The 23,474-nt window shown below is 51.7% G+C and overlaps 1 protein-coding gene across 1 annotated transcript in view; it reads left to right on the forward strand.

Annotated features, from left to right (window-relative positions):
• Nucleotides 1-23,474, forward strand: part of FAM167A (family with sequence similarity 167 member A) — a 43,127-nt gene that overhangs the window by 9,591 nt on the left and 10,062 nt on the right. Inside the window, exon 3 of the mRNA XM_025873751.2 lies at nucleotides 9,891-10,685. Coding sequence (XP_025729536.1) covers nucleotides 10,317-10,685 — 369 coding nt within the window. The 5' untranslated portion in view covers nucleotides 9,891-10,316. The remainder of the gene's footprint in view (nucleotides 1-9,890; nucleotides 10,686-23,474) is intronic.

The raw sequence follows: 23,474 nt of genomic DNA on the forward strand, positions 1-23,474 counted from the left end.
TGGTGAGTGATAGCAGCTACAGAGTAAAACGAGGGAGGATATCTCGGCATGATGGTCAGAGCCGGTCTCCATGTGGAAGGGACATCTGAGCAGAAATGCGTGAAGTGGGTGCCTGCAATCAGTCAGCCGACCGAGCCGAGGCTTGAGGGCAGGCAGCAGCGTCTCGGACTCTTAGACGAAATGGCTGGATTCTCACAGTGACTTGCTGCCAGGAGGAGTCATCCAGGCAGCAGAGATGACTTCCAGGAAGTGGGAAATGAAGGGTTCTTCTAGGGGGGGCAGCATGCGGCCCTTACAGGTGGGCTGTCCCCTGAGGTCTGTAGATCTTGGGGGGGCATTTGAGGAAGATCCCACCGACATGCACAACCCTGGTACCATCCCCCTTCCCTTACTATTATCCCCCACCACACACCTAGAGCACACATGCAACAGTGTAACCCACCACACACACACACACACACACACACACACACACACACACACACACACTGTCCCAGGGCAGTTCACCCCCACTAGGGTCCAGTCTCTGCAAGATGTCATTCCCCCATCTCAGGAGCTCCCTCCCAACACCGGCTCAGACCAAGACATGGAATAAAGATGAGCTATGTAGGGCCAGACCAGCGGGTGTCCCCTCCTGCTTCAGTCACCATGGCAACCTCTGACAGGAGAGAAAACCCACTTTCTGGCAGCTCCTCCAAGCTCCCTGGCTCCTTTGGGCAGCCCTGTAAGGCGCAGGGCTGTGTCCCCCGGCCTCTCAGCCCGGGTCATGAGCACTCGAGCCAGTGTGCAGAGCACGCACTAGAAATTCACAGCCTGTGTGGGCCACCACCGGAGGTCAGGCCTGAGTCTCTCCTCCCTGCCCCCCCCCCCGCCCCATTTAAGATAAGCATTGTGGGTTTATGATTAAACCTGGTTGGACAAGCCGCCTTGTCAAAGCTCCGCCTCCACGCCCCAGACCTCCTGGGGGAAAAAAAAAATTAGTTGCTTTAGAAAAGGAAAGAATAAAATTCACGTGTGAGTTGTGGCTTGAGCTGCCCTGAATTAAAGTTTCTAAGATGCATGATAGTCCGCCAAGCCCTTTCCCCTCTCTTCTCATCCTCCTCTACCTCTGCAGGGTGGACACTGCAACAACCCCACTTTCAAAAGGGGGGGGCCCTGTGATTCTCAGCTGGAGGGGGCCCCACCCGCCTCTCAGGGGCACGTGGAAATGTGGGGAGGGGAGAGTGTTTTGGATGGCATGCTGTTTTAGGATACTGCTGAGCCCTCAGGGATGGATTCTGTCTCCCCAGATGAATTACACATCCCCCCTCTCCTTTCAGCTGGGGCTCTTGGTCTAACCACCAGAAAACAGTGTTGCTGTAAGGAGTTCACAGAATTGGCGGGAGGTAGAGACCCAAAGGAGAAAACAGGCAGAACCAAGGCAGCTCCAGAAAACAAAGAGTGGGAGGCAAGGCCCTGTGAATTAAATGGTTTGTCTGAGACCGACTCCGTGGGGTGCTAGGTTTTTACTCACACAGTACTCCCCAAAACACTTCTGACACCAGATGTGTGATTTTTCCACACCAAACAGCCCTCTGGCTCTCTGCAGATGCCAACTGCGTGTCCCATGAGCTCCCTCAATTTTGACACCATCGAGCTAAAGTCAGTGTCAGACCGCGCAAGTGGTCAGTCCCGCAGACTGTCCCCGCTTCCCACGCCAACTACAGGTCCCAGCTTGTCACTGGTACCTCTGATCTACTGGCTAATACATTGGGAATTGACCCCAACCCCCTCCTCTGATTCACCAGTTTGCTAGAATGGCTCACAAAACTCAGGAAGCATTTACTTTCATTCACCTGCCAATGAAGGGGTACATAGGGCAAGGTGGGAGGAAGGGGTGCAGAACTCACATGCCCTCTCCAGGTGCGCCACCCTCCCAGAATTTCCATGTGTGCACAAAAACAGAAGCTCTCTGAACCCCTTTGGGTAGGGTTTTTATGGAGGCTCATTACATAGGCACGATTGATCAAATCATTAGCTATTTGCGATCCACTCAATCTCCAGCCCCTCTCCCCCCTCCCCTGCCTCCTAGGGCAGGGGCGCGGCTGCAAGTTCCAACCTTCTCATCACAGAGTGGGCTTTCAAGTGAGTCCCCGCATTAACATAAACTCAGGTGCGGTTGAAAGGGGCTTGTTATGAATAGTAAGACACTCCTTTCACCTCTCTGGCTCTAGAGCTATTTCAAGAACTAGAGACAAAACCCAGACATTGCAACAAGAAATATTCTTACTGCTCTCATCACTTAGGACATTCCAAGGGTTACAGGAGTTCTGTCTCAGAAACTGGGGTTGGAAACCAAATCTATATTTCTTATTATATATCACGTCCTCCAACAGCCCTTTAGCAGGGATGATCTGGCTAAGATAATGCCACCTCCCCTGCACTTCACATCTGCCTCCAAGGCTCATGTGGCCACAAATGAATCCTAACCATTTCTGCTTCTGGGCCTCATGCACACCACATTCTTTTTTTTTTTTTTTTTCAAGATTTTATTTATTTATTTGACAGAGAGAGAGATCACAAGCAGGGGGAGCAGCAGGCAGAGGGAGAGGGAAAAACAGGGGCTCGATCCCAGGACCCCGGGATCATGATCTGAGCTGGAGGCAGATGCTTAAACGACTGAGCCACGCAGGCACCTCACACCCCACATTCTGAGGCCTGGGCCTGAGCATCTGACTGGCCAAGCTCAAGTCGCATGCTCTCACCTGGGTGTCAGGGCGTGGGACAGGAAGGAGGGAGGATCTGATCCTCTCGGCTCAGAGGAGAGGTACCCAGCCTGCTGTCCAGCACAAGATGAAGAGCCCCCTGAAAGCAGTGTATGGTAAACAAACAAGACAAATGGCAACAAATATCCACTGTGTTATTTTATATTCTCTGTCCAACACATGCTTATGTTGGTTATAAACATCAGAAACACAGTTCCTCCCTGCGGTGACCAAGATGGCCCCCAGGAGCCCCAGGTCTGCATGGAACATGGCTGGTTTCTGGATAATTCTGGTACAGAAACCTAGGAGGACTCTGATTGGCCCAGCTGGGGTCATGTGACCATCTACTCAGGACCGAGAAGGCATGCCCGTCTTGAAAGGGTTTCAGGGTTCTTGTCTCACCGAGTCGAAGAATGAGTCTCACAGACACAAAAGGGTGAAGTGAAGGGAAAGTTTATTCAGTGAGGGTGAGAACAGAAAGGAAAGAAAAAAAGCTCCCTAAGAGTGAGAGGGGACCTGAATAGGGACCCCTGAGGGCTTTTACGGTCTGTCTCTTATAGAACATTGGCCAGGCACTTGAATCTTCTTGATGTCACCCCTGATAGCGCCATGATTACTTCTCCTTTGACTCTCTCGGCTCTGCTGGTTAAGACAGACGAGGTGGTGTGGTTCTGTTCCCTTATCTCTGGTTCTGTTACTCCCCAGCATTTCTGGGATTTTTGGTGAGCCTGATCACCTAGCCCCCTACCTATCTCTCCCTACCTAGCCCCACCTGTCCCTTACTCAACAGGAAGCACACAGACAAATGCTCTTTCCAGAAGAGAGAAAGGACACGGGGTGGAAAGTACCTCACGATGCTGGACATAGAGGAGGTTCTCCAACTGTAGCGGTGATGCTGGATGGCCCGGCGCACCAGCTCCCAGTCCTGGCACTTGAAGCAGGACGGGGCTATTCCTGTCTTCCTAGGGCCTGACAGCCTGTGTTTGGGACTCTGAGGTCAGGGCAGGTCTCATGAGGACAGGTGGTGAGGGGACCAGGTCGCCTCTGCTTCTGTGAGCCTGTCCGGACCGGCTCAGACTGGAGCGAGCACAGGCCACAGTGCACGGGGAGGAGGCCCAAGGGGGAATCTGTTCTACTTGCTCGTTCATTCTACAGACGTTTAGAGAGAGCAGCACGGTGCTAAGTGCTGCGTGTTCTCACCCTCATGAAGCTCAGAGTCTGGTAAAGGAAGCACCAGGAAAGTTCCTTGTAGCAGTGCTATGGCTTGAGAGGGCCGGTAAGCCCAGGGGTTGACAAGCCAGCCCGGAGCTGGACAGCAGAGGTGAGATCCCCGCTTTCCCATTCATTAGTTCTGCTACTCAGCCTCTCTGTGTCTCTCAGTCTCCTCATCTGTGCAATGGGTACAGCACTACTTGCCTTGTAGGGTTGTTGTGAGGACTTATGTGTTGGTACATGCAACGCTGCTCGAACAATGCCTGGCGTGGTCCGCTCTGAGTAAGAATCAGCTAATATTGTTGTGATGAGATAATTGTTTCTCTGATGTGCTCTCCTTGCATCCCAGGCACACGCAGCTAGGGCGAGTCAAGGAACACTTCCTGAAAAAGGAACCCCCTGGGAAGTGAGGGGTAGAGGGAGGGAAGGGTGTTCCAGGCAGAGGGAACAGTTTGTGCAAAGCCCCGAGGGGGTGAGAGAGCGTGCTGCTCCATGGGACAGGAGCGGTGGGGAAATTGCATACTGTGGAGAAGAAATGAAACAGTTCTAGCAAGGAACCCCAGACGGCAGGGAGCAGGCATGAGCCTGGGGATCCAAACAGGGCGAGGGTGGCTTTCGAGTGTCTTAGAATGTAGAGCAATAGGGAGTGAGTGCAGTCAGGCAACGGGCTCATCTTCATGCTACCTTCACCCTTGAGAGAGACAGAGACAGGGAGAGACAGAGAGAATGGGTTAGCAGCCGCTGCATGGCTCCCCTGCCCTCCATGGAGCCCAAACCCATGGAAGTGGGTTTGAAAGTGGTCCAAGTGAACAGACTAGGTTATGATGACACAGGGCATAATTGGCCAGATGACTGAGCTGCACCCACCTGGCTCCTCCAGCAGCCCGGGAGTTAGCTCATGGCTGGCACAGCCTCCTTCCCTGAACCAACCGTGGGCTGGAGTGAGCCAGGAACGTGTTCGAGCAGCAGTCCTCCCAGGCAGCGCAGGTCCCCGGGCGCTGGCTTGTCTCTACCACAATAAGGTGGATGCGCCCCTGAGGCTTGTCTTCTGTTGCGGGAAATTTCACGTCCCCCGGCAGCCGGGTGGCCCGCCTGGCAGAGCATGCCTGGGCGTGGTGGGATTAGGGTCTGACCTTGTTTTTCTGGGCGCCTGGTTCTACCAGCATCCTTTAGCTTTCCTCCCCAGGCTGTCCACCTTTGCAAGGCTCAGAGGGAGAGAAAATGTGTTCCCCAGCAGCAGGAAGGACTTAGGTTAGATATAAAGCAAGCCCCTTTGCCCAGGTGTTGGAGGGCTCTTCCTCCCAGCGCCTGTGCTCCCAAATCCCCGGTTTGTGCAGAGGAAAGGGAAGTCTCTACTGCTCTTTCAGACCAGGGAGCCGTCCAGGGCTGGCTTCTGCTCCCTGCACCCAGCTGAGTGCCCACTAAGTGCCCACATCCCTGTGGTGACCTGAGTCGTGACATTCCAGCTGAGCTCCTGGCAGCCTAGCTGGAGGGGAGGGGGAGCAACTCCACAGGGGCTCTTGGGCACCAGGGCATCCAGAGGGGCAGCGATCCCCGGGACACCATCTGAGGACCAGGAGAATGGAGAACGGGTCCTGTTTCAGCAAATCCACACCACCTGCATGTGCTGGGGGCCGTGGGAAGCAGTCTAGGACTCCGTCCCTGCCTGCTACAGGTGACCACACACCTCAAGTGGAGAGTCCCTGACTCAGGGTGCTCCACACCCCACACATGCCTTGATGCTAATAATAATCCTCAGGTGGGTACAGATCTTCAAAGGTTGCAGAGAGCTTTCATGCACCAGATTTCCAGCTGATCCTCCCAGCATCCTCATGAGGCGGGTTGGGGTAGGAAGCCCCTTTGTACAGAGGAGGAAACGGAGGCTGAGAGGAGAGAGCTGAGCCCCAGCACTGGGTTTCTGGGGAGCACATCTGGGGCCAGAGCTGAGGCATTCAGCCCCCTGCCTTTGCTCTTACCATGTGGATAACACACTGTCAAAGATGGTCACTCCTGGGACGCCTGGGTGGCTCAGTTGGTTAAGCAACTGCCTTCGGCTCAGGTCATGATCCTGGAGTCCTGGGATCGAGTCCTGCATCAGGCTCCCGGCTCAGCGGGGAGTCTGCTTCTCCCTCTGACCCTCTTCCCTCTCGTGCTCTCTGTCTCTCATTCTCTCTCTCAAATAAATAAATAAAATCTTAAAAAAAAAAAAAGATGGTCACTTCTGGGGCCCTGAGCGGTGGACAGGGGTGTTTAGAATAGGAGCAGGGAGCGAAGGGAGTAGGGCTATGGAGAATGGTGTTTTCCAAGCTGGGCTTTTCTTCTCCTTCCTGTGGCAGACCTGCTAGTCACCGCTGCATGATGAGACTCTGAGGGGGAGACTTGAACATCTGGGGGGAGTTGGGGCCAATCGACGTCATCTCAGTCAGCTTTGAGGGAAGGATGCAGGGTGCAGGTAGTGGCTCAGGCCACCCAGCAGGTCTGGGATGAACGGGGTGACTGCTCAGTGCAGCACAGAGTAGTTTATCTGGTCACATGACTGATGTAGCACTCATAGGTTTCATCATCTTAAGAATAATAGCTTTAAAGTATAACTTTGTCTAGGGCTTACCATAGAGCAGGCACCATGGGAAGGGCTCGATATTTGTTACTTCAATCCTGGAAATGGCTCATGAAGCTGATATTATTACCATCAGGGCCGGCTTCATGAGCGAGGGGACTGGGCAGCCCCACTGGGCCCCGTGCCTGCAGAAATGCTCTGCAGTTGCCATCTTGAAATTCTTAATACTTTTCCACAAGGAGCTCTGCATTTTCATTTTGCGCCGAGCCCAGCAAATTCTGTAGACAATCCTGGTTATCTCCTCTCCTTAGAAGAGGACACAGAGGCACAGAGTGGTCGAGAAGCGACATGTCCAAGATCACAGAACGGGGCGCCCTTGGCAGGGGGTCTAACCTCTGGAGTAGACAGAGGCCAGCCAGAGTCCAAAGACTGTACCCAAATCCGGCTGCCGGCACCTGTCTGTGGTCAGGGGTGACTCACTTCACCCCTCCCAACCTTGATTTTCTCATTTGTGAAATGGGGTGATCCCACCTGCTCCTCGGGGCCACTGGGAGGCTTGAGAGAGAGTATGCGTACACGGGTTCTTTCACACACTCCCTAAGCTTAGCAGATCAAAGGATCATCATTAGCTGACTCACAGTGCATTGGCGCTCCTGTTAATGCCTCCAAGTCCTTCTGACACCGTCTTCACAGGCCTTCTCTGGATTACTTTAGAAACCGCCAATTAAAATAAACTCTCCCTACCCTTGGAGGCAGCCTCATAAAGTCCTGGAGTCATAGCTCTTTCCCACTCCAAAGGGAAGACCCTTCCCTAACAGGTTCTCCCTCCAGCCACAGCTGCCCCTGCCTTCTGCAGTGAAGTGTGCAGCTCAGGGAGAGAACAGTCCGTGTCATCTGCTCACACAACTGCGGTGTGGAGGGAGCATTACTTACGGTTTGTCTGCGATTAGATCCTCTCCACAAAGCTTCACTGGAAACCATCAGAGCTCCCCTGTCTGGGGGGGAAAGAATCCTGTAAGGTAGAGCCACCCCGAGGCACACTCAAAACATTCTGCAAAGAGGCCTCCAGCGCCTGGGAGGGGCTGCTAATAGGTCTCTAGATTCTGAGAGATTCTAAAGAAACCTGTGTGACCTTGAAACTGCGCAGGAAGCCCCTCCTGAGAACACCCAGCATTTGCAAAGCATCCTAAACCTGCAGAAAGTGTGTACGAAACTTAGTTCTGCCAATCCCCCAAACCTAGGAGGCTGGTATTATCACCCCCATTTTATAGACAAGGAAACTGAGGCTCAGCAAGCCTGACAGCACCTACAGTTTGGCCATCTGATCCCTAGTCTAGGGTTTCTAGCTCAAGACCAGTGGTTCCCAGCCCTGGCCGCTCACTCACATCCCCTGGGGGGCTTTAAAAACACCCTGATGGCCGAGTGCTGCCCCAGATTAATTGAATCAGAACCCCTGGGAGTGGAGCCTGAAAATTCATTTTTGTGGAAGTTCCTCTGAGAATTCCCATCTGGGTGGCTAGAGGTGAGAACTAGGTTTCTCTGCCATTGGTTGGGATAGAATATTCCTCCTCATTCCTCAGGGATGCCCCCAAATGGGCCAGACTCAGAGCATGGGGAAGACAGCCAGACTTCCTTTGGTCAGATCGAGTTGCAGGCAGGGATTATAGAAACAGTCCAAAAAAACAGCAAGCTCTGTTCTTCTTCTTCTTCTTCTTCTTCTTCTTCTTCTTCTTCTTCTTCTTCTTCTTTTTTAAGATTTTATTTATTTGAGAGAGAGAGAGCAAGCACAAATGGGGTGAGAGGGGCAGAGGGAGAAGCAGACTCCCTACTGAGCAGGGAGCCCAACATGGGGCTCGATCTCAGGACACCCTGACCTGAAGGAAGACACCTAAATGATGGAGCCACCCAGGTGCCCCCAAATTTTATTTATTTGAAAGACAGAGAAAGGAGAGGAAGAGAGTGTGAGCAGGGGCAGAGAGAGAGAGAGAGAGAGGAGTAGACTCCCCGCTGAGCAGGGAGCCTGATGCTGGACTCAATCCCAGGATCCTGGGATCATGACCTGAACCGAAGGTGGACGCTTGCTTAACCGACTGAGCCACCCAGTCTGTTCTTCTTGAACATCTCCATTGCTGGGTGGGAGAAAAGCCCCAGAGCTTCCCTGGGGCGCTGAGACTATGTTTTTATTTTGCCCCTGCCCAACTCTCTGCCTCTTCCTCTGTCTGTCCACCAACACCCTGTGCCCAGTTCCCATCACCCAAACAAGGAATCAGAACTCTTAGTTTTTCTCCTTGCAGAGATCTTTTTAGGCTCACGGAAGTCAATAAAAATCTGTCCCTTCTCCTCCCTTTCCACACCAACAGCACACTCTCCAGACTATGAATGTCTTGTTTGTTTTCTTCGTGTTAGCTTTATCTTGGACATCATTCCACATGAATTCATTCTTTTTCTGCATGCCCTCAGCACATGTTTTTAAAGATCACCCTGAGAACCAAGGACTTCTCTCCTTGGTTCAAGTCAAATGTCCCCTACTCTGATGTGCCCATCTCCACTTGCCTGGACCCCGTGGGTGCAGGGAAGTGGCTGGGAGGTTGGGGTCTCTCACTCGGACCCGGAGCTCCTTCTTTACCATGTGCTCAGACCACCTCCCCAGAGTTGGGAAGGCCAAATCTGATGAGAGCCGCGCCCTTGTCCATGAGGCGCTGCAGTGCGGGCATTTTAGGTAAATGTGGGAACCATCTTTCTAGAACAGTGAGTCACAATCCTTGCTCGGTTTAACAGTCCTCCTTGAGGGAGGTCAGCTCTTCCCTCAGCTGTTGCAGGTTTATTTGCTTCCTCCTCAGAAGAGGTGAGGTAAGGTGGTGTTCTTGGAGGAAGAAGCTGAGAGTGGAAGAGCCAGCGCCTGAGGACAGGGGCTGTGGGGGGCGGGGGGGGGGGGGGGCCAGCTGTGTCGGCCTGGGGACCCACAGGTCGCTGGCTGTCGCTCAGAGGAGAGACCTGACCCTTCAGAATCAGACAGCTCAGCCTTGTCCTCGCTAATTGCCAGGAGCTCTCTGGTGAGTCATTCAAACTCGCAGAGCCTCAGGTTCCTTGCATGTAAAATGGGGACAGAAAGAAGTAACTTACAGACTTGCCTTGGGGACTGAATGTGATAATTCCTTTTGTTAGACGGTGAAACACCGTACAGAGCATTGATTTATTATTAACTTCTCTGCGTTAAGACTTGAAATCGCCTCACTTCTCGTCCTGAGTGAGCAGTAGGCAGCCCTGTCACCTCACCTCTCTGAGCCTCGGTTTCCCCTCCTGAGGAGCTCAGGCATGTGGCAGGCCTGCTGCCAGGGGAGGGATTAGGACTGACATCATTTGCATCCTTCCTGCAGGGCCTCCTCCAACCAGCTGGCAGCCTCTCCCCGCCTGCCCTTGCCCGTGAGGAGGGAGCTGAGTCCTGCTTCCCCCCCCCATCCGCCCGCACCTCCAGGACTGAGAGCTCTTCTTGGCAAATCTGCCCCCAAAGATTCCTGCTGACGCTTGTCTGTTCCTGCCCTTTTGTGAAACATGGCACCCACAGGACTCCGAGAAGAATCTTAAATCCTGAGCCTCCACAGCGGCTCTGGAGGGCACTCCGTGTGGCTCATCCACCGTCCCCGTCAGCTCCGGGAGCTGCTCACATCCCAGCAATGCCCTCAGGAGCCCCGACCCCAGCTGGATGAGACCATTCCTGAGTGGGACCCAACCTTGCCACCCACCAAGATTCGCACACTGCCCCCCACCACCTCCCATGCTCGGCTGCCCCAGCAGACTCTAGAATGTCTGTGCCTCAGATCCAAGTAGAAGAAGCGGCAGGTGGGCAAGAAGAGACGGCAGGAGAAGCCCTGCCTCCCGACGACCACCTCCGGAGCCTGAAGGCTCTCACTGAGAAACTGAGGCTGGAGACCCGAAGGCCCTCCTACTTGGAATGGCAGGCCAGGCTGGAGGAGCCGACATGGCCCTTTCCAAGGCCAGCTGCTGAGCAGGGGGAGCGTGGGGAGGAGGAGCCCTCATCCCCGAGGAGAGAGCCCAGGCAGCATCCCCCACCCAATGGGAGTGCCAGCCAGGACGCTGGGCCCCAGCCCACCGGCAAGCTGGAAGGCTTTGAAAGTATTGACGAAGCTATAGCCTGGCTCAGGAAGGAACTGGTAAGAATCCCCGGAAAAGATGCCTCTCTCTCTCTCTCTCTCTCTCTCTGTCTCTCTCTCTCTATATATCTCTCTCTCTATATATATATATATATATATCTGTCTCTCCCTGTCTCCTGTCTGTGTCTCTCTTTATCTCTTTATCTCTCTGTCTCTCCCCCATCTCTGTCCTTCCCAACTGCATGTCTGTCATTGTCCTATTAAATCAAGGGTGGACCTCATTACTGTGTGGTTACAGGAGATCAACATGCCAGTCAGCCCCTAGTCACAGGTACTTATGGAGGAACTGTATTTAAGGAGCTGCCCAGAGGTTGGCGTGGTTGATGGGGCCTGAAAGCTTTGGGCTGGGTCTCGGAGGCTGAGTGGGAGTCTGCCCAGAAGTCAGGAGCTGGGGGGGCATCCGAGGGAATGAGCATGAGCAATAGGTACGCTTGGGGATGGGGGGGCAGCAGCTTGACCTTTTCTCTGCCCAGGGGCCCAGCAGGCTCCCAGCAGATTCCCAGCAGGGACATCTCTAGCATGTGGGAAAGGGAATGGGTGTTCAGAGCTTTGTGCCCATAGCCCAGGGGAGAATCACTGGTCCCAGGCATAGGGCTCCTTGGCAAAGTTGGGCACGATGCTAATGCTCCCCATGATCTCAACTCCTGCCCCTCCTCATCACCTGTGGCCCAGGTCACACCTGCCCAGTCAGACCACTCTAGCCACAGGTGAGCCAGCAACCAACGGCCAACTGCCTTCGAGAGCCACTCATAACTCCTGTGTCAACAGGGTAGGCAGAGGGCTCCCCGGTTCGTTTTGCAAAAGCCTGAAAAATAGATCCCCTTTGGGGCCTAGAATTCCTCATGGGTTGAAATAAATCATTGGGGTAGGGGGGAGGGGAAGCTCAGGGACTCAGGTGTTCTGATCCATTGGAAATCTTTTTTGGTTTTCATGTTTAGTCCTTAATGTTGAAACTACTTCCCAAAACACACCACTCCATGATGTCTGTCTTTAGTAACTGAAGTGTCAGTTGGATTGCACAGCAAATGGGGCACCTGTGGATTCAGGCTGGGTCTCTGGACACTTCACTGCCACGGGGTGCTCTTGGGGGGTTTAAGAGGTGAGTCGAGAGGGACACGCGGTGGGCCTGGCTCTTTAAAGCTGCTCCTTAAACTCCTGAGGCTGAACTGCTTTAGTTGGTTTTCACAAAGAACAAAAATATCCCCATCAATCAAGGATTCAATTACTGGGCTCTGGGCCCATTTGAGGTTTTATTGCTTCTGGGAGGGGAGGCCTTTGCTTTTGAAATAAATTAGCGTTCCTCTTGGGCCCCCTTTTGGGGTAGAGAGTAGAGAAGGTATTCCCCCGTGTGTGAGCCAGGAGGGAGTTTTCTAGAGCTTGTCCTCCTCATCCTGTAGATGAGAGAGGTGTCTCTCAACTCCCGCTGCATATTAGAGTCACCTGGGAAGACTTAAAGGGTCCCAGAACCTAGACACACCTCAGATCAATCAAATGAATGTCAGTGGGTGGGCCCCAGGCATCAGTAGATTTTAAAGTCCTTCCCCCCACCTCCTCTCTACCCCTGGCACTTCCAAACACAGCCTAGATTGAAAAGCATTGCTGTAGATCTGCAGGCTGTGCCCCTTTTCCTCGACCAGCCATTGCAAGCTAAGCCGCATGAGTGACCGGGCCAGACTATATGCTGAGAGAAAGCAGGTGGGTCAGGTCAAGGACAACCATGGGTAATGTAGAGAGCAATGCTCTGTAGGCAGAGAGAGAAGCATTAATTGTCAGGACTAACTCGACTGCCAAAGGCTGTCTGAAATAAGTACACGGAATGTCAGCATTAATAATGCTTTATATTTGCATGATATTTTTTTTCATATACGGTGTAGTAGGTTTTTTTCCTATGTTTTTATTTAAATTCCAGTTAACACAGTGTAATATTAGTTTCAGGTGTATAACATAGTGATTCAATACTTCCATGCATCAGCTGGTGCCCATCACAAGTGCCCTCCTTAATCCCCATCACCTATTTCGCCCATCCCCCTAACCCCTCCCCTCTGGTGACCATCAGTGTGTTCTCTATAGTTGAGAGTCTGTTTCTTGGTTTGCCTCTCTCTCTCCTTTTTTCCCTTAGCTGGTTTGTTTTGTTTCCTAAATCCCACATACGAGTGAAATCATATAGTATTTGTCTTTCTCTGGCTGACTTACTTCACTTAGTAGTATACTCTCTAGTTCTATTCATGTCATTGCAAATGGCAAGATTACATTCTTTTTATGGCTGAATAATATTCCATTGTGTATATCCATTCATCAGTCAATGGACACTTGGGCTGCTTCCATAATGTGGCTATTGTACACAATGCTGCTGTGAACGTCGGGGTGCATGTATCCCTTCAAATTAGTGTTTTTGTCGTCTTCGGGCAAATACCTAGTAGTGCATTTGCTGGATCGTAGGGTAGTTCTATTTTTAACTTTTCTTTTAAGATTGTATTTATTTATAAGAAAGGGAGAGCAGGGGATGGAGGGGAGTAGGGGAAGAGGGACAAGCAGACTCCTCGTTGAGCACGGAGCCCCATGTGGGGCTCAATCTCCCGACCCTGAGATCATGACCTGAGCTGCAACCAAGAGTCAGAGGCTTTAACTGACTGAGACACCCAGGAGCCCCTCTATTTTTAACTTTTTGAGGAAACTCCGTACTGTTTTCCGGAGTGGGGGCTGTGCCAGTTTATTTGCATGGTATTTACCCATTTACCCCTTCCCACCATTTCTCTGTGCTACCGGGGATGGGTAATAATAGTAATAATAATAATAATAATAATAATACCGAGATTTGTCACTAATTGTGTGTTGTGTGCCACACACTTCACAGGCATTACTTACTTCTTTTGATTGTCATATCACTTTCCTGTCAACCCCATTTTACAGAGGAGAAAAGCAAGGCTCAGAGAGAGAGTCGAAATTTGAACTCTGGCCCATCTGGTTGCGTTGCCCACGCTCTTCTTAGCCACCGTGCTACATAGTATCTTCCAAAGGCAATGGATCTTGCTGGGTGATTCCTAAAAATGTACATTCACAAAGATGCCAGCAGTGAACAGAATGCATGGGAGTGGGGGCCAAGGAAGAAATAAGACCGAAGAGTCCTAGTCCTCACACCATTATTTCCTTGTCTTACGTCAGACCCATGTGATTGCTGTCATTGTCTCCATTTTACAGATGAGTAAAGTGAGGCTCATAGAAGTCAGATGCCCTGCGTAGGGTTGTATGACCAGGAAGTGCCAGAGCCAGAGCTTGAACTCAGACTTCACCAGTGAGGGTGGAGAGCTATAGGGAGAAGAAGCAGGAGAGCTGGTCCTCCCGCGAAGGGCCCAGTTGGGCATGCTGAATGAGCAACGACAGGGGTGGATTTGTGCTCCAGAAATCCCTCTGGAGCACTTCTTAGAGCAGTGACTCCCAAACTAATGTGCATACAGTTCACCTGGCTCTCCTGGTAAAATGAAGATTCTGATCCTGTTGGTCTGGGACGGGGTCCACGATTCCAAATTTCCAACAAGCTCCAAGGTAATGCTATATACTGCTGGTCCACGGACCACACTTTGAGAAGCAAGGACTGAAAGGCAGGCAGGACTGGGGCCAGGGAACCAACAAGGGACCTCAGAGGGAAGCCCCAGGGATCCCCAGGCCTGCACCCTGAGCTGAGCTGCTGCCATAGCTGCCCTTTTGGCTCAGGGCTCAGTCAGTACATGGGGCCTGTGGGAAGGAAGTCCCAGCATCCCACACCGAGTTGTCCAAGAACCAGATTCCATCAGAGATTGTATGTCTGCGGTCAAAAGCAGCTCAAATGCCGACTGGCAGGCTGGCCAACTTGAACATGCAGTTCTGCCCACTTCGCTTCCGGATTAAATAGTAACAAAGGCAACTCGTAAAATCCTTGGACTGGATGGAAAACACGGAGTTCAACATCTGCACAGCAAACGCATTCTCACATTGTTAGAATTTCAGTCAAAACACTTAACTTCATGTCATTTGTTTTCCTAATTTGTCATCTGTCAACTCACTGCAGGTGTCATTGAAAATTAACCTGTTTTTGGGTGCCTGGGTGGCTCAGTCAGTTAAGCGTCTGTCTTCGGCTCAGGTCGTGATCCCGGGGTCCTGGGATGGAGCCCCGTGTTGGGCTCCCTGCACAGCGGGGAGTCTACTTCTCCCTCTCTCTCTCTCTCAAATAAATAAATCTTTAAAAAAAAATTAACCTGTTTAAAGAACCCAGTGAAAGTAGTTTCAAATAACCTTTGTTTTATTTTAAGCCCAGAGTTAAGTTGTCTCTGTAGCTGGGTAGGCTCATAGGCAAATTTGTCTTTTCTCCTCATGTGGCTAAGGTAGCAGATTAAAAATCTGTAATTCAGACAATCAGGTGGCTGCTTTCCCTCCAGGAGGTCAAACCCTCAATTTGTTGGAAGTTTTGGCTCTGGAGTAGGTTGTGCTCAGTAGTGGGCAGGCCCTGAACAGCTCTGTGATTATCACAGGGCTGTCCCCGGAGCCGTTGATAAAACCAGTGAGGCCTTGGTTATCATTGTTGACCCTTTGAGAGGCAGGCCAGGCTGGGTCTGGACCAACAGGCTAGTCCATCCCGTCCGTCTCCTACCAGGCCAGCTCAAAGGCAGAGAGTGACTGCCTGAATCTTATTTCCAAGGCAAGAAAGGATCCTAAGAGCTCCCTTGGGGGTTCACTCTCCCCCTCTGCTCTCACCACAGGGAAAATGACAAGTCACTCCTGACATGCTCCAGGGACTTATAAGTAGGGCAGATATTTCCTCCAGTCTCATGTGTTGGAGGATACGAGGAAGGTGGAGATCCTCAAACCCTGTTGGCATTGCTCCTCCAAGCTAGGAAGGCCTGAACTTTGGCGTCCCCAAGTATCCCAGGCCCCTGTCTCCATCTGACTATGGCAGGCAGGGCTTATGGCCTCTGTGTGCAGGGGACAGACTTGGAGCTCAGTCCAGTGGCCGTGGTGCATCTCTGCTTGTTCCAGACTGCTTATGTTGGCAGAAAGTCCCAGCCTCCAGCAACTTGCCTTTGGGGCGGCCTTACTAGGTGGCCAAGGGGTAGGGGCAGTCCTTCAGGAAAGAGTGAGCTAGAAAGGGCACGCCCCAGATGCTGTGGGACTCAGTTCTCTAGCTGAGTCTGGAATTCAGAACATTTCACAAACCTCTGTGCTTGGTCCCAGAGCTTGCAGCACAAGGGGGAAAGGGACGCTCCCTTGTCTCCTCTCTTCAACCCTGCTAAAATGTTCCCCTTGCCGATCCAAAAGATAAAGGGGAAAAATCTTCCACTTGGCCTGCATGGTGCCAAAACCAAAAACAAAACAGAACAGTCCAGCTTCCTAAGGGGTTGTCTTTGGGGCAAGAATCCTCGGGCGTGAGCAGATATGTTTCCTTTAGTTTCATGCAGGTGTTTGATACCCACAGAAAGCCCCCAAAAAGGTGTTTATGCTTGTTAGAAAAGGGGAAGAGGAACCTGACAAGTTTTAATAATTCTAGGGCCTGCCATGGCAGGAGGTCATGGACATGAACTCAGCTGGCCCTTCTGTGGCCACGGCTTGATTTCAGCCTCTCCTGATTAAGCCTCTTTTGCCTGCGCTGCCTGGTTGGCAAGCATGTGACTGGTGTGTCCCAGGCACGGCCAACAAGGCCAGTGTTCCCTATTTCCACTGAATGATACAGCCAAACGGCAGTTCAAATGCACCGAGCATCGTCTGATGACAGCCACAATGCTCCCATCTGGGGAGCATGGTATGGTCCCCAAAGCACTTTTACATACAGTATCCTGGGAGAAGGCTTGGAGGTACTCGCCACTCCCATTTTACAGAGGAGAAGACTGAGGCTCAGAAAGATGCTAAGCCTAAGAGCAGACAGGTTAAGTGACTTGCCCAAGGCCATATGCAAGGTTATGGCCAAACCAGGACATAGACCCACATCTCCTAGCCCTGGATCCAGATCACTTACCTTTTGTACTAGGTATAGGTCCTAATACTCAGTGTTCTAGTCAGTGGGGCCAGGAGTTCTCAAAAAGCCTGTATTTAAAACCCTGCTGGGTGCCTGGGTGGTCAGTTGGTTGGGTGTCTGCCTTGGGCTCAGGTCATAATCCCAGAATCTTGGGATCAGGTCCCTCATCGGGCTTCTCTCTCTCCCACTGCCCCTACCACCGCTCGTGTTCGCTTGCCCTCTCTTTCTCTATCAAATAAATAAATAACATCTTTAAAGGAAATAAATAAATAAAACCCTGCTAACTACAGATCAGGACACGTGTAAAGGGTGAGCGATGCCTCATAACCACCCTGTAGCAGGGCCTGGGACAGCTGTGGCCATTTTATGATAAGGATATGCTCAGAGCCGTCCAGGGAGGTACTGGCTGAGCTGGGATTCGAGTCCCCAGAGTTTCTAGTCCAGCTGTTCCTTTGCCCGACTCTGAGTCTTCTCAGTGCAGCTGGGAGCTTTTAGCCTGCCTGGCATGAGCAACCTGCAGGAGGAAGGCTCCTGGCCGCACACTTTAGTAACCCTTCAGTCATTACTAAAGTATTTATAAGCAAAGGCAATAGGACAAAACATCACTCACCTTTATTTCTGAGTGCCAGTATTATTCTTTGGACTTTTCTATAGCTTCTGAGGTTTCTAAAATAGGAATACATTATATATCCTTAGGAAGGGAAAAGATTTAAAAATGAAAGGCAAAAAGAAAAAAGAAGAGTTCCAAGCTCCTCTCTGTCTTGCCAGTGTAATTGGTACACATTCCTTACCTTGTAATCTACAGGTTTTAAAAAAGGCATAGACTCTCCTAGACTAAGATAAGAAAATTGAGGCCTGGATCCCCAGAAATTCCCCCCCTCACAGCGAGAGCTGATGAGGTGGGGACTGTTGGCCAGGGAGATGAAGCCGACTCCAAGAATCAGGTCCTGCCTCTTTCCTTCCCTTGACTGTCTTGCAGTTGAAAGGAGTTGGAGGTGGAAGACAGAGGCCTGATGGGGGTAGCCACCGAGAATAGCAGGAGAAGGCAGCCCTGGAGCTGTAAGAGACAGGCGGGGGAGACCTTTGATCCAATCCTCCGTTCAATCAGTATAGCCAGAGTTCACCGAGTGCCTGAGTTTAGGAGCTGGGTGCAGGTGGGGGCCAGGGTGAATGGGACAGGGTTCCTATCTTTATGGGGTTCTCCCTTTTGTGGAGGAGACAGACACAAAACACAATGACACGATGTGACAAGAGCCATACTAGAGGTATGATAAGTACAGTTCGAAACTGCTTTGGGGAGCTCAGGTGCACGCCGAGTGGTCACTTGTGTGCCAGGCACAGCGGACAATGAAATTAACCAAAGGGAAATACACAAATCCCTGCCTTCAGCAACCAGATCCATGTCTTTAAGTGTGGTTGACATTAGGCTGCTTATTTCCCATATTTTTCCGATAAGAAGGAAAACCCAATTCCTCTGATGGGCACCCTCCAGGTTATAATAACTACACAATTTGTTAGTGTGTAGTAACTATTGGAAGAGGTACCCAGGGCATTTGTTAGAAATACAGATCCAGGGACACTTGGGTGGCTCAGTCGGTTAAGCCTCTGCCTTCAGCTCAGGTCATGATCCCAGGGTCCTGGTATCCAGTCCCCATTGGGCTCCTTGCTCAGCGGGAAGCCTGCTTCTCCCTCTGCCTACTGCTCTCCCTGCTTGTGCTCTCTCTCTGACAAATAAATAAAATCTCTAAAAAAAAAAAAAAGATACAGATCCCTCTCAACCCTCTGTGGAAATTCAGATTCCATACATCTGGGGCGGTGTCTGGAACTTAACAAGTGCCTGTGGGTGATTCTAATGCAACTAGATTACTAACCAGTCATAGGTGGAGTGGGAAAAGCATAAAATTTGTAACTAACCTAGACTTCCGGTCAGGTTTTACTATACCCTAGCTGTGTGACTTTAGGAAAACCAATTAACCTAGCCCCAGGTTTTGTTATTGTAAAATAGATCTAATAAATACCTACCTGGCAGAGTGTATATAATCCCTGACTACCGAGATAGTCAGGGACTCTATACTAAATGTCCTGTGTACATTTATATTCATCACATCATTTAATACAGCGCTCTTTTAAGGTAGGCTCCATCCCCATTTTGCAGATGGGAAAACTGAGGTAAAGTAATTTGGCCAAGATCAACCAGCAGAGCGGGGGTTTGAACCCAGAGCTGCCCGACCTCAGAACCCCTGCTTTGAAAGGCTGCTATACAATCAATTGCTCTTGGAATCGAATGAGCATGAATCCACTTTATATCTCATGAAGTTTTAGGCTCATTCAGCACATCCTCTCAACTCCTGGAACTCTAGGCTGTTATTCTCCAAAATTCACTTGATTTTGCACTTTTTCCAAGAATTCCCCTCTCCCTCTGAGAAGTCTTCATTATTCTAATACAAAGGCTGGGTCTGGTCACACACAGGTGCAGAAGGGACTGTTCAAGCCTGAGACATCCCCCTGGGCTGAACTTCCCCTTTCTGAGGGATGTATTATTTTAAAAGCTTCAGGACCCACCCCTGTTCCCAAGCTGCCACCAGGCCCCCCTCACAAAAAAATCTGAGCACTGCCCAGAGGCTGTTGTTGGTCATGTCCCTGGGCACAGGCCTGAGCCAGATACAGCCAGGGAGCAGTCAAGAGCCAGGGAAAGGTGACAGAAAGGCTCACTCAAGGCAGCTGAGCCCTCGGCAGGGGAAATGGTTTCCAGGTCTGCCCCTGAGTGCCTGGCCCTCAGGAGCCACAGCAACCCGGGGAGAAGGAAAGTCCCAAGCCAGTGGGAAGTCCTGGCCTCCCATACCACCCCCACTGCAGGGCAGGCACGCCCACCAGCACCAGTGTCTGAGGAGGACCTCTCTGATAGAGCTAGTTCTAACAGTGCTAGCTAGAAGGATGCACAGAACCCCCAAATGCTAGAGCAGGAAGGAGCCAAAGGGCTGATCACCCCGGTTTTTCACTGAGGGTAGGAGATACGCGGAGAGATTCCATGGGTGCCCTTCAGTCAGCTGCCACAGGCTTGGGCCCAACCCTCTTCATCCCACCCCCCCATCCCCAGCTCACACTCTGCCAACAGCCTACAGGGTCTCTGCTGGCCACATTCCACAGCACTCACCAGTTGGTGACCTTACTAAGCACCTGGGGCGTGTGGGGGAGGGGCAGCCCTGACTCATGCCCTAACTCTGGACTATGGGGGGGGGGGTGGCGCTGGGTCACAGCCGCTTCCCAGGCAAGCAAATACTCTCCTGAGGTGGGTTTTGCGTTCACCCTGGTGCCCTAAGTTGCTGCGAGTTCCCTCGGGCAGATGAGGCCCAAACCATCTGTTCTTTCCAAGGAGGCAGGCTCTGGGTTAATGGAGTGTGAAATGACTTTGGAGAGCGAAATGGCCTCCATCATGCCTGGAAGGTGGGGCAGAGAATAGATTCGCTTCACTTCCTCTTGAAGGCACCGGGAGAAGCTATATATAGAAACTACAGGTGTATGGGAGCCTTGATTACTCATACAAGCCCCAGCTCCAGAGAGCTCTCGTCCCACAAGCAGCAATCCTCATTCATGGTCAGTGTTTCTAGCTGGTTCGTGGGCTTGCTCAGCATCCGGTGTGAAACTCCCACTCCGTCCGTGTCCAAGCTGGGAAGCCCAGAACCCAGGAGAAGTCTAGAAGTCCCAACACGGGTGCTCAAGGGGTCTTCTAGGGGCTCTCTATGAAAGTCAGGGCACCTCAGCATCCTTCATTCAATTGACAGCTGCCCTGGCCACAGCTGATTGATCTCCAGACAATGTCTTTTTTTTTTTTTTTAAGATTTTATTTATTTATTTGACAGAGAGAGACACAGCGAGAGAGGGAACACAAGCAGGGGGAGTGGGAGAGGGAGAAGCAGGCCTCCCGTGGAGCAGGGAGCCCGATGCGGGGCTCGATCCCAGGACCCTGGGACCATGACCTGAGCCGAAGGCAGACGCTTAATGACTGAGCCACCCAGGCGCCCCTCTCCAGACAATGTCTTAAGGAAGCGCAATGCCCGCCTGGGACTGGTAGCGCTCCCTGTAGGTACAATGTGAAGGCAGTGTGAAGAGCTCATGAGGGAGCAGGAACACAGTCCCGGAGCCAGCCCTCCCTGCAATCTGGCTGGAAGCCTCGCTCCAACAGCCTGCCTTGAGTGGCTGTTGGCCCCCACGAGGCGCCCCGCTGGCTGTCCAGGGCAGTGGCCGGGAAGTTGGGGAAGGCCCCACACTGGCCAAACTAAGGACACCCTGCCTGGGAGGGTCCCCTGCCTCCATTTCAAATCCTGAAGTGCTTTAGCATTACCAGCTCCATGAACCCAGATAAGCCACGTGATAAAGGGGGTGCTAACGCCACCCTGCCAACCCCACAGGGCTGTGCTTAAGTGTGAGGAGCGACACAGGTGTCAGGTGTAAGTAATCATCTGCAAAGTGTGTGGGAAGCATGATTTGGCAACCAGCTCTGCTCCGGGCCCTGTTGGTGAGCAAAGAAGAATCATACGGGGCCTCAGCACTCAAGTACTCCTGTAACTTAGTAGGAGAGATGAGAGTGGCATATAGGAAATAACTAAATGTTTAGCTCTGCAGTTCTGGGGGATAAAGTGGGACTAATACTTATGGAACCTCATGTCCTATACAGAGTATCTTATATATGTGTTATTCATGTCGTTCTCGAGAGCAGATATTATGATTATGCCCATTACGCAGATAAGGGAACTGAAGCTCAGACAGCTTGAGCAACTTGCCCAGAGTTGCACCACCAAGTGAGTGGTAAATGGAGGACTTTGAACCCACAAGCCAGTGCTCTGTTCACTCTACTCACTGCCTCTCCACAGGCCTGGAGGGCAGCCTGGGCGAGAAAGTCAGGAAAGGTCCCCTAGGATTGTCCCAGCTGGAGAAAATCAAAACCTGGCCCTGGGGAGGTATTGTCCACTGATTCATTCATTCATTCATTCATTCATTCATTCATTCATTCATTCAACAAATGGCTTTTGAGCACCAGAGCTATGCACCAGACACTGGGACGGGCCTGATGAATGCACGGTAGTCATTTCTCCTTGGTGTTTTGCCACCTGGTGGGGGGACAGATGAGTCAACAAAGGCCTTGTGTAAGTGCTGTGGTAGGAGGCACCCATGGTGGGGAGTGTCACCCAACCTGCAGGGCTTGGGGGCTAGGGCTGGGCCTGAAGGATGATGGGATGGGAAGGAGTGGTTCTAGGGGAGGGAGTAAGGACCCATTGTGACTGCCATAAAGGGTAAGAGGCTCAGAATGGGAGAGCTGAGGCTGGAGAGAGCAAGAGAGCCAGGAGGGCTGGTGGTACCTTTGAAAAGTTTGAAGAAGGGGGAGACCTGTCCATCAGCCTCTTGAGTGTAGGGCCCAGTGCAGACAGTGGGAGGGGGAGCAGGAAGGAACCCACAGTGTGGAGTGTGGGGTGAGGGGTGACTGTGGGCATGCCAGTCTGGGCTTGTCCTTCCCAGCCTGGCCACAGAGCCTATCTCTTCTGCCCTCACTCAAAGAACACAGGATTCCTTTCTTGGGTGTGCAGCTTCGAGGCCCACCTCATGTCCAGGATGCAGTCTTATCAGGTAGGGGAAGATGATCAGCATCCCCTTTCCATTAAGGGGTCACATCACGACCCAGAGCCACTCATCTCACTAGGGACTGATCTAGGACTGTGTCTTAGTCTCTTGATGCTACTGCAACAAAATACCCCAGCCTGGGTAGCTTCTCAACCATAGATTATCTAATTCTCACAGTCTGGAGGCTGCAAGGCCAGGATCAGGGGACCAGCACGGTCAGGAGAGGGCCTACTTCCAGGTCACAGACTTCTCACTGAGTCCTCACATGGTGGAAGAAGAGGTGGAGGGATCTCTCTGGAGTTTCTTATAAGAGCATTAATCCCATTCATGACTTAAGCGCATCCCAAAGGCCCCACCACCAAATACCATCACATTGGGCATTAAGGTTTCAACATGTGAATTTTGGGGTCACACAAATATTCAGACCAAAGCAAACTGGAACCCAGAGCCTCTGGGGATGGATCTGGGGGCTATTCAGGATGCATCGCTCTGTCCTTCTGAAAGGCCAGCCTCGTGGGTGAAAATGCAGTTTGGCCTTGGACCTTCCAAGTTTGAAAATCAAAGACCTGGTCATATACGTAGAGCTTGACTCTTGCCACAGAGGATGGACCATTCCTGGCAGGGTCCTGGCTCTGGGCTCTGCTCAAACTTTCCCTCCCAGCAGACAATGGCTCCAAGGGGAGCACAAGAGCCCCTCGGAGGAGGGGAAGACAGATGAGTCATCTTCTGCCCAGTAATGGGAGCCATGGTGCCCTTCGGCCCACCCACGCCCCGGGCCAGGGACAGCGTGGCACTGGCCCAAGACTAGCACCATCAGAGTGGCAGCCATGAGCTGCTCCAGGAAGAGTTTTCTGCTGCCACCGGAGTAGAGCCCTTTGAGAAGCATGTTCCAGCCTTCCCTCAAGTCAACAGCTTTGCTGGAAAATCAGCCCCTGAGCAGTTTGGTTTCTAGGGGTGTTTGAAAAAAATGTTTTAAAAATTTTCCCAGACTCTAAAGTTGCCTCTAGCAGCACAGTTCAGTGACACCACTTGCTTGCTTTCCTAACAGCATTATTTTGGCTCTTTCTCAGAGGCCAAACCCAAGATCAAATAATGAATAATATTTTCTCCGGGCTTCTAAGTGTGTTCCTACACAGCACTGATGAAAACAATAAGCTGGACCTTTCGGTTAAGTTATATAAATCACCAGA

This window comes from Callorhinus ursinus, unplaced genomic scaffold (assembly GCF_003265705.2).
Source record: "Callorhinus ursinus isolate GAN/ISIS: 27379988/994484 unplaced genomic scaffold, GSC_fseal_2.0 scaffold4, whole genome shotgun sequence".
Lineage (NCBI taxonomy): Eukaryota > Metazoa > Chordata > Mammalia > Carnivora > Otariidae > Callorhinus > Callorhinus ursinus.